The sequence below is a fragment of the Helianthus annuus genome, chromosome 4, assembly GCF_002127325.2.
Source record: "Helianthus annuus cultivar XRQ/B chromosome 4, HanXRQr2.0-SUNRISE, whole genome shotgun sequence".
Lineage (NCBI taxonomy): Eukaryota > Viridiplantae > Streptophyta > Magnoliopsida > Asterales > Asteraceae > Helianthus > Helianthus annuus.
In genome coordinates, this window is record NC_035436.2 from 30,446,159 (window position 1) to 30,457,753 (window position 11,595).

At 35.2% G+C, this 11,595-nt stretch overlaps 3 protein-coding genes across 3 annotated transcripts; all 3 read right to left on the reverse strand.

Moving 5' to 3' along the window:
• Positions 1-1,935: 1,935 nt before the first annotated feature.
• Positions 1,936-2,580, reverse strand: LOC110883592. The gene has a single exon (XM_022131309.2). It carries the CDS (start codon positions 2,490-2,492, stop codon positions 2,052-2,054), a length of 441 nt encoding a protein of 146 aa, XP_021987001.1. The 5' UTR covers positions 2,493-2,580; the 3' UTR covers positions 1,936-2,051.
• A 5,621-nt stretch (positions 2,581-8,201) lies between these two features.
• On the reverse strand, positions 8,202-9,565 carry LOC110883591 (receptor kinase-like protein Xa21). Its single transcript, XM_022131307.2, has 2 exons — positions 8,726-9,565; positions 8,202-8,653 (listed from the first exon to the last, which is right to left on the reverse strand). Exons 1-2 carry the CDS (start codon positions 9,546-9,548, stop codon positions 8,298-8,300), a joined length of 1,179 nt encoding a protein of 392 aa, XP_021986999.1. The 5' UTR covers positions 9,549-9,565; the 3' UTR covers positions 8,202-8,297.
• Positions 9,566-9,577: 12 nt separating this feature from the next.
• On the reverse strand, positions 9,578-11,340 carry LOC110883392 (LRR receptor-like serine/threonine-protein kinase EFR). The gene is made up of 2 exons (XM_022131158.1): positions 9,681-11,340; positions 9,578-9,582 (listed from the first exon to the last, which is right to left on the reverse strand). The coding sequence occupies exons 1-2, from the start codon at positions 11,338-11,340 to the stop codon at positions 9,578-9,580; spliced, it is 1,665 nt and encodes a 554-aa protein (XP_021986850.1).
• Positions 11,341-11,595: the final 255 nt, after the last annotated feature.

Consider the following 11,595-nt stretch of genomic DNA (forward strand, 5'->3'; position numbering starts at 1 on the left):
TCAAAAGTCCCCCCATTTTTACCCAACCTCCCGACATTTTTCTTTTTTTGAAAATAAATAACACATGTAATATACATGTTTTTAAGAGTTTTGAGCCAAAAAAACAAAAAAGCGCCGAAGGAATGTTTTTAAAAATAATAAACAAATTTCAGCAAACTCCGGGTGACTAACATGTGTTAGGCAACAAAGGCTGAAACTTGCTAAAATTTGTTTTTCTTATTAAAAAGATTCCTTCGGCGCTTTTTTGTTTTTTTTTTGTCCCGAAACTCTTAAAAACATGTATATTACATGTGTTATTTTTTCAAAAAAAAATGTCGGGAGCTTTATATTTCCCGGGTTTTCTCAAAATGGAGGGTTTTCTACCTAGCTTTAGCCTATATATATATAGCTTAGGTTAACGTACAATAGCTCTTATCGTACAATATGTACGCGCTCATCTCAGTCGTCCAGTCCAATCTCCAATCTGGTGCGAATTCAATTTTGAACATGCGATTTATGCTGAAATACCAACGTGCAAAATTGCTTTATATACATGTTCAAATCACATTGCAGAGATGGTTTTTTCATAAAAAAATTAAAAAAATCATAAAAAACTAAATCAAATTCACAAACACATATGTAAGAAAATAGAGAACTAATCCTTACAAAAGGTTTTTTCCAAAAATCCTAAAAATTAACTTTTCTAATATATATATATATATAGGGAGGGGCTCATGCGAGAACCACCCTTCCACCCTTATTGTGAGAACCTTGAGAACCAATGTGAACACAACCTAAAATAGCTAAAAAAACCTAAAAAAAACCTAACCCCCACCCCCCCCCCCAAAAAAAAAAAAAAACTAAACCCCCACCCCCCACCCCTAAAGCTAAATGCTAAAAACTAAAACCCCCAAAAAACCTAAAAAGAAAACCTAACCCTCCCCCCAAACCTAAACCCCACTGCCCCACCCTCCGAAAACCTAAACCCCCCCCCCCCCAACCTAAAATGCTAAAAACTAAACCCCCAAAAAACCTAAAAAAATCTATAAAAAATTTTTTTTTAATATTTTTATGCTCAAATCGCTACTTTTAGTGGCCAAAAAATTTTTTTTTTTTTTTGCTTCGAAAAGTAGCGATTTTTATATAAAGAATATTAAAAAAAAATTATGTGACTTTTAGCTATTTTTAGGCATTTTTTGTGTGTTCACATTGGTTCTTGCGGTTCTCACAATAAGAGTTGGTTCTCGCATGATCTTCTCCCTATATATATATATATATATATATATATACTAGTGGGGAACCCGCGCGTTGCAGCGGTGTCGACAATACACGGCCACAAATCCCATTCCAGTCATATATATAGTGCCCGCAGTTATTAAATCCAAGTTATTTAGTGCCCTAAGTTATTAAATCCAAGTTATTTAAGTTATTAAATCCAAGTTATTTAGTGCCCTCAGTTCCAAACGGGTTGCTTCTAGCCTATCAAGTTACTTAAGTAGAACTCCACAGCAAAAATGCACCGATAGCATCGATTGAACATTAACATGCACCAGCGTACATACATTAACGTTGACAACAAACACATAAATAATAGTCGACAATGAAAATCATAATTTAACATAGCCTGAAAGCATCGATCATGATAAACAAGTGTAAGAGTGAAATATATATTGATGATAGCCGAGTAGAGAACTCAAAAGTATTGATCACTTTATCATGACTGAACTTGAAGTTAAAGGCTTAGATCTCAAGTCGAATTTCGAGTTTAACCCGAGTTTGGCAATGTTCAACCATGAATTCTAATTTATCATTTCCCATAAAGAATAACCAATCTCAACAAAACACCATCTGTATATAACATCCATCACAAATCGCATAAGTGGTACATATTGTCCATTCTAGAAATAAAACTGTTGTACTAAAGTCTCAGCACAACCAAAAAAAAAAAAGCAGAATTTAGCAGTGTACCGAATAATCAATACTCTAAATGGCTCCATCTTTACCAAACCTTAAATCTATGAGCCTAACACACATGATACAACCACGGTATAGTCCGAGGGCGCGATCTAACTTCAAGAATTCCCGTAAAGTTTTGCATAGACTCTCTTAGTCCTATACACCACAATCATACTCAAGACAAATGCTATGAGACAAAGAACTGACAAGATTCCGCAAGTGATGGAGTAGCATATGGTTCCATAGCACGTCAGTACTTCGCCATCTGTGAGCGTGTTAAGGTTTGTAGCACTTTGCATCTTGGCTTCATAGTCATAAATGGCGTTAGCAATGACACCGGAGAAGATTAGTGAACCAGCCGGGCTAGCAAGTGTAAGAAAGTTATACAACGCACCAAAACTCTTTAGCCCGAATAGTTCTGACACAGCAGATGGCATAATGGCCCAATGGGCACCGTAACACGATCCCATCACAACTGAGACAATGTATATCACCCCTGGTGCATTAACGACATAGTAGAGAAGTGAACACGACATCACTACTTGAACCGCAGCCATTGCCACTTATTATGTTTAAGTGAACACGGATTGTAGCTCAGATGTAGTTTTTTGCATATTAGTTCACACATTTAGTGGCAAACATTGTTATGTTTTAAGTCAAAATGTCTCACTTATTATATTTAATTCAAACTGTCTCACTCCTTATGTTTGGACGCGGTAACAGGTCAGGGCAGGTTCGGGTCAGCTGAGTTCAGGAAAGAATAGGCGATTTGAAAATTATTAGTTTGGTTTGGGTCGGGTCAGGTCAGGACGGGTTTGAGTCAGAATGGGGACTTAATAAAATATTATTGTGGTTCGGGTAAGGACGGGCCGGCTTAAATAAAGATTATTTTGGTTCGGGTAAGGACATCCTTGGTTTTAAAATGTACTACAACATCCTTGGTTTTAAAATGCGCGATGTGCTCCGATGCATTTTGATCCCAAAAGCCGTGCATCACGTTTGTGAGGCGTTTGTTATTTAAAAAATTATTTATAGACATGATTTTAACTTGTTAACTTTAAACACTAAAGATTTAGAGATTAAAATAAATAAATACAAAAAGTAGCCCTAATACCATCAAAGAAGTTCAATCTGTGTACAAGTAGTCTATGCAAAAGGTATAAGTAATCTAGATAGGAACTCACTTAACAACTTCATCAGTTCATTGTACAAGCTTATTAAGCACTTTAAACAAGCTCCTTGTACAATATTTTACTCTACAGTCTACAGTGGTCGATTTCAGAAAAAAGCGTGCATTAGGGCGCATCATGCGAGCGCATCAGGAGCGCATTATGCGATTTATAGTGCATCATCCTAGCATCATGTACTCGCAGAGCATCAGCGAACCGTGCGCATCACACGTTATGCACTCCTCATGCGCGCATTTTAAAACCAAGACCACATCATAAAAAAATCATGAACAAGAGTCACATAGTGTCATAGTCACAACAAAAATAAAGTATTATTTCAAATATAAACATAACAGAAGAAGGAAAACCTGAGCAGAAGAACCACCAAGAGTTCCGAGAGCATAATTAGCCACAATCCACACGTATACACCCTCATCAGACCCTACAAAAAAGGAAAGAATAAAAGTGTTGCATTACATAACAATCACAAACATAAAAACTTATAATCACAATGATAAATCCAGCTTAGGTTAACATACAATTGCTCTTATCGTACAATATGTACGCGCTCATCTCAGCCGTCCAGTCCAATCCGGTGTGAATTCAATTTTGAACATGCGATTTATGCTGAAATACCAACATGCAAAATTGCTTTATATACATGTTTAAATCACATTGCAGAGATGGTTTTTTCATAAAAAAATTAAAAAAATCATAAAAAACTAAAACAAATTCACAAACACATATGTAAGAAAATAGAGAACTAATCCTTACAAAAGGTTTTTTCCAAAAATCCTAAAAATTAACTTTTCCAATATATATATATATATATATATATATATATATATATATATATATAGGGAGGGGCTCATACGAGAACCACCCTTATTGTGAGAACCTTGAGAACCAATGTGAACACAACCTAAAATACCTAAAAAACCTAAAAAAACCTAACCCCCACCACCCCCCCCCCCAAAGCTAAATGCTAAAAACTAAAACCCCCAAAAAACCTAAAAAGAAAACCTACCCCCCCCAAAACCTAAACCCCCCTGCCCCACCCCCCAAAAACCTAAACCCCCCCCCCCAACCCCCAAGCTAAAATGCTAAAAACTAAACCCCCAAAAAACCTAAAAAAAATCTAAAAAAAAAAATTTAATATTTTTATGCTCAAATCGCTACTTTTAGTGGCCAAAAATTTTTTTTTTTTTTTTTGCTTCGAAAAGTAGTGATTTTTATATAAAAAATATTAAAAAATTGTGTGATTTTTAGCTATTTTTAGGCATTTTTGGTGTGTTCACATTGGTTCTTGCTGTTCTCACAATAAGAGCTGGTTCTCGCATGATCATATATATATATATATATATATATATATATATATATATATATATATATATATATATATATATATATATATATATATATAGGGGATGGATCATGAGAAAACTACTTTAAATGAGAAAACCAAAAAACTAACCAAAAATGCCTAAAAACATACCAAAAAAAAATTTTTACAAATTTTTATAAAAAAATCGATAGTTTTTATGCATGGAAAATTTTTTTCAAAAAAAAATAATTTTTTTTTGTATTGCACATGTGCACTATTACGAATATAGTGCACATGTGTAGTACACATGTGTAGTGCACATATAATGCACATGTGCAGTACAACAAAAAAAATATATTTTTTTTTGAAAATCTTCTTATATATAAAAATAGCTATTTTTTAATAAAAATTTGTATAAAAAAGAATTTGGTATGTGTTTTTAGCTTTTTTTAGGCTTTTTTAGTTAGTTTTCTAGTAGATGTAGTTTAATATATGTATGTATATATATATATATATATATATATATATATATAATTTGTAGGTTTTACAGATGTGTTTTTTTTTTGGGGGGGGGGGTTCAGAGTGGGACGTGGGGAAAAGCCGGGGTGTGAAAAATGTGATTTGAACAGGTTCATGTATTCTTGGTCGGTAAGTATAATAGTATTTTAAATTTTAAATTAGTTTAAAATAATTTAGTTTTAGGGAGTTACGAGGAAACTTAGGACGACATCATTTATTCATTCATTCTGGGACAACCTGGAAAAGTAGGGAAAAAGTTTATGTGACGCTAATGTGGTAAAAAATAAATATATATACGAGTAAAGTGGAATAAATCCCTCCCCTAAGTGAGTGGTTTTACTCTTAAAAAAAATTAAAGAGCTCACAATTTTTTTTCATCCTATTTAAAAACTTTGAAAAATCACATATCGTGGCACATCAATATAAAAGAAAAATACTAAAATGCATCTCAATATGTGGCGCGACATGCGTCGACACCAAAGGGTAAGTAGTACATGTCTTCAAATTAAAACATACCAAACATAATCCCAAATAAAACAAGTGCCTTACAGATAACTAAAGTTCAATGCAAATAAGTTTCGATTCAAGTCACTTTCTCGAGCTCAGTCGTGCTCAACTTCACTCGTTATTGTTACCTGAAAAGTACGCAAAAAAAGTATCAACTAAAAATAGTGGGTGAGTTCGCACGATTAAACTAAATAGTGTGTTGTAGCAATCAAGATAAGTTTAGACAACAATGTTAAATAAGTACACAAATAGGGTGATGCAATTGTCATGAGCCCATAATCAAACCTAGCAGACTACGTCCTTACATTAGTGTCACAATTGACATCAATGGAGACAGATAATAGTGGGGGAATATTCACTCAAATGTCGGTTTGTGACGTGAAAAGTACTTTAGCTAACAATACGATGACATGAGTGGGGTGTCAACCAAAATAGATCTACTCAATACATGTCCATCGGCTCATAACATGAGTTAAATTGATTGCCTAAAAATCAGTGGGGACTTAATAGATTTGGGAAACACACACAATTCACATCGAGGTTACAAGTGTATTGTAACATGCATATTGACTAAAGAGTAAATTAGTTATCATGAGCAGTAAGATAGTTAGCGTACTTTTCCCCATGAAAAAATAAGTAGAAAGAGGGGCCATGAAACTCACCTGATATTGGTTGTTAGGATGGTTGCCCGATGTAAGATATGTCACATGTCTCAAACGAGAACTACAAGTTAACTCAAGTATAATTACAGTCTTAAACTAGTTTCAGGAGAAATTAGTTTGGAAATCATGTCAAATGTCTAATCATATCATGTCAAGTTGGTTTGAATAATCACGGTCCATTTCATGAATGAAGTCGTGTTGTGTCATTGTATTGTTACGTAAGAATAATTGGTGATATTTAGAAGTTAAGGTTTAATCCATGTTGCGATCAGTTGTTTTACGTCCAATTAAATATAAGTCAATGGATACTAAATGATATAAGTATACTTATATTATTGATTGAAGATAATTATAAGTCCCGAATAAATAATATCAATATTGATCGTCGGTTCTCAATGATTAAGTTATAAGTTGCCTAAAATAAGCAATCCCAAACACCCCCTAAACACCGTGGACTACCAAGCCAAGCTTGACATTGATCCTACTAGAATCTGGTTTACCAACATTGTACCTAATTAACCTTTTAATTATTATTTACCCTCATTAACTAGTATCAATCATTATTAGCCATTAGTAACCCACATTGATCATCACTAACCCTTCTAAATGACCATCATTAACCTTGTTGACTATCATTGGCCAAGATTGTTCCTATTAGATTCTTGTTTACTAACATTGAGCTAACTGGTAATTCTTAGTAAATTTTAATCCTAACTAACAATCATTTACCCTCATTAACCAATGTTGACCATCATTTACCAATATAGGCAATCAACAATAATGGTTGTCCAAGGGGGACATAGAAGGACATATTCGATATTACTTGTCTAAACGTGTGATAACGGGTTACTCATGTATATGTATGATGTCATTGACTATATAGGACCCACAATAACCCTAATCTACCAAGATTCACAACAACTGAAAGCTGGTCTAACAAGATAAACCATAAGGGTGTACGTAGTGGAATGCGGGGAAGGCGGGCGATGACCGTTCACCATGCAGTAAGACCGCCGCCAACCCCACATTTGGTGCGGCAAACTCAAACACCCGGGGAGGAGTCACCACATAAAGGAAGAGGAGGGAGCGAGGGTTAACGGTGGACCCTACTCTCTTCCACCCAATCACACTTTTATCTATATTATTTATTATTTTTTTTAAATCGTTTGGGTGGAGTGCTACCAATGTTTTTGAATCTATAATATGTTATACACATTTGAGCTTATACTTCCTATGGTATGCACTTCGTTTAGGAATTTGAGGTTTAATATTTTTTCCCAGCTTAATGTTATCATATATTAAGAAACCATAACGGCATCACACTGAAAGCCAAAGACTTCATCTAGGGTTTCGACGAACATCCGGACAAGCTCCGGTAAGTCCATCTTTAGCTGCACTTTCATTTTCCGTAAAGCGGTCTATGTTGTGGCTATGGCCCAAAACTAAACTGAGCCATGCACATCGCAATATACTATACTAGAAAGATCATATAAAGTTTGAAATAGTTTTAACATTATGTACACATGATAACAAACTTTATTTAAATTCTTGTGTTTGGTTCTCGACTTTGACATTCTGACCAATATTACGGTAGCCATGTACACATATATTGTTATATACAACAGAAGAAGTCTCGGTTGTTGTAAACGAGTCGGCTCGGCTCGATTTGTAAACGAGCCGAACTTGAGCTAGGGCTTGGCTCGTGAGCCCGTGAGTCAGCTCGAATTATTATATTTTGTATATGTTGATTAAATTCTATATGTACTAAAATTTAAAATATGAGGGAGCTGGATAAAGTGTTAACATTTTAAATTTAATTTATTTATGTAACATGTAAAAAAACAAAAATGATACATATACTTTTAATATGTCTTTCTGTGTTTAAAATATTAGAAAAAAAAACAAAAAATAATACATATTGTTAATTTTTTATTATGTTATCAATCCTTGTAAATATTCAAACTATTATGGAAATAAAATAAAATTAAAGCTGATTGGGCTCGAGTTGGCTCAAACTTTTTACTAGCCGAGCTTGAGCTCCACTTTTTAGTTCGTTTGAAACGAGTCGAGCTAAGTTGACTAGTTTAAGTTTCAACTCAAGCCTAACCTGGCTTGGCTCGACAACCCGAGATGACATGCATGATACACCATCTCCTACACCAGAATAATGAACAACGTACCTCAAATATTTTCAAGTGTATCGAGAATCTGTTGCAATTCACGCATAACCTTTTTGACATCCATCCTTTGTGTTGGGGAATCCACAGAGCATGCGACTCCAATCTTAATTGTTAGAGTCAAACATTCCTCTATTTTCATGGCATTTTCTTCATTGTACTCTTGATACAGGTTTAGAATGTTAACATCAATGATATCAATTACATTGTCTAGCAAGGCCATTGAAGCAAATTTATGAAGGCAAAGGTCTTCATTAAAGATGTCATCAGTTGGGTGTTTCCCGGTCATTGCCTCTAGAACTAGTATTCCAAAACTGTAGATATCCCCATTACTTGTCATCTCACTCTCGAGACCATACTCTGCAAGTTACAAGCAATTACATTATAAAAAAGGTAATAATGTCAGTAAGTAAATATGAAAGCTTATTTTACCTGGAGCAATATAACCCACTGTACCGCGAATCCCAGTTGAGTTGTTTTTGTATGAAGTTCCAAGAAATCGAGCTAAACCGAAATCTCCAACATGAGCCACCATATCATTATCGAGTAGAATATTACTAGGCTTCAGGTCACCATGAATAATGGTTGGTAGACAGTGATTATGAATATAATCAAGTGCATATGCTACATCCATAAGAATTTTTATCATTTGAAGAAGGTTTAGCCTTGATGTATTTCCACTTGAATGCAACCAATCATGCAAACTCCCATTGGGCATGAACTCGTATACCAAAGCTTTGAATGGATTTCCTTGAAAGTCAATACTTGAGCATGAAGTTATAATCTTCAACAAATTCCTATGTCGAAGGTTCCGCCATGCTTCACATTCCCTCGTAAAGCTTTTTTGAGCTCCACGATTTTGAAGATGTAGAACTTTGATTGCAACAAATGTGTCATTAACTTCAAAAAGGATTCCTTTATAAACAGAACTATAACCACCAGTTCCAATCAAATTGGATTCGGAGAACCCATTGGTAGCCTTTAGAAGTTGACTGTATGAAACTTTTAGGTATCGTTCGCTTGTTGACGATTTTGAAAGATGGCTCTTTCTTTTCTTCTTACACCAAGCATATGCTAAACATGTTGTGGTGAAAAGTGCGCATGCGATCAATGTGACTATTAAATAGAGATGAAACTTCTTTGTAAATTTACTTGTCTCCTTGCATTTGGGTAACCCAAGTTCATTAATGCCACCACAAAGCCTTCTATTCCCCAAAACAGAGAATGCACTTTCTTTAGCTAACACTCCTACCATTGGAACTTGACAGGTTCAAATATTCTAACTTAAACTTTTCAAAAAATATAGGAATATGCCCTGAAAAGTTGTTATGAGAAATATCAAGTTCCACCAATCCTTTCAAGGAATTTAATGATAATGGTATCATACCTTGAAATAAATTGCCTTTGAGGGACAACCGTAATAGGCTACTACAGCCACCAAGGCTACTAGGAATGTTACCAGAAAAATTATTATCAGATAAATTCAGAGTAGTCAACATGTTGAGGTTTCCAACCTCAATCGGAAGTGAACCAAACAAGTTATTTTGAGAAAGATCCAATGTTATGGAGAGACTTGAAAGTTGAAGAAGTTGTATAGGTATTTTCCCATTAAGTTTATTGTCATTAAGGTACAAGGCTAACAGATGATGACAATTTCCTAGAGTTGATGGAATAACCCCTTCTAACATGTTTGAAAATAAATCAAGTGTTATCAACAATGATAAGTTCCCCATGGAATCCGGAATCTGCCCTGAAAATTGGTTTTCATTTAAATAAAGGCCTTCTAAGTTTTGAAGGTTACCAATGGTTGAAGGGATGTTTCCCGTGAATTGGTTTCCTCTTAATGCCAATATATTCAAGCCAACAAGATTACCAATTGAACTAGGGAGGTTTCCATGTAACTGATTATCAGAAAACCATAACAGTTGGAGTTGACTAGAAAGATTACCTATTGATCTAGGGAGAACTCCTTGAAACCTGCATTTACCGAAAGCCAACCTCTTTAATCTCGTGCAGTTTTTCAAAGAATCAATAAACTTCATTTCATCTGCTTCTTTGCTTCCAAAGAGGTTATCTCCGATTGTTATAAATTCCATCTCCGTTAGCTTTGAAAAGTCAACTGTTAAGGATCCACTAAACTTGTTTTTAGCGAGTTCAAGAATTTCTAAACTCGTACAATTAGAAATGGATGCCGGAAGAGGTCCACTTAGTTGGTTACCCCATAATTGAAACCAAACAAGATTAGGAAGCGTTGCACCTATGGCTGAATAAAGACCACCTGTCAACTGATTATCAACCAAGCTTATATTAGCTAGGAGTGAAAGGTTATAAAGAAAATTAGGGATGGTTCCATTTAAACTACAACTACCAAAGTAAATTTCTTTTAAACCTTTCATAACGCCTAAGGTGTCTGGAATGGTCCCACCCAACAGATTTCCTCTTAAAGAGAACACTTCCAATGATGTCATATTCCCTAAGTATGGCGGGATTCCACCAGTAAACTTATTATTATTAAGTAAAAGAACAGTAAGTTTGGTGAGGGTACTGATCTCCTTGGGTATGCTTCCAACTAGCTCGTTATAGGAAAGATCAATCTCTTCAAGGTCTGAACAACCGGATATGTTAGTTGGAATTACCCCATAGAACTTGTTAGCTTCAAGATTGAGTACCGTCAACCTGGTGAGATGACCAAATTCATCAGGGATGGTTCCGTATAAGTTACAACCTCCAGCGTAAAATTCTCTTAAATTCTTCCACTGGCTTAAGATGTTTGGGATGCTCCCCCCCAAGGGATTTCTAGTAACAGAAAACAATTCTAATGATGTAATATTTCCCAAGATGGTTGGGATTCCACCTGTAAGCTTATTATCAAAAAGTGAAAGAAAAGTAAGTTTGGTGAGGGAACTGATCTCCTTGGGTATGCTTCCAACAAGCTCATTATTGGAAAGACCAATTTCTTCAAGGAATGACCGCGTTGAATTTGTTATTGTACAAATACAGATAACATAGCCTAGAAAGACGGCCAACTTCTTGAGGAATGGCTCCATGAAAGCTGTTGTTACCAAGAGAAAGCTTATGGAGGAAGCTCAGATTCCCCACATGAGGAGACAACGAGCCCTCTAGACCTTGCGATGACAAGTTTAGATAAGTGACTCTTCTATGTCGCTTCCCACAATAAACATGACTCCAGTCACATAAATGAAGAGAATCGTTCCATGAGGTTAGAGCTCCATATGGATCTCGAGTGATCAACGACTTGATCTTCAGCAAAGCCTCATGATCTGTCTCAATTCCACCACATA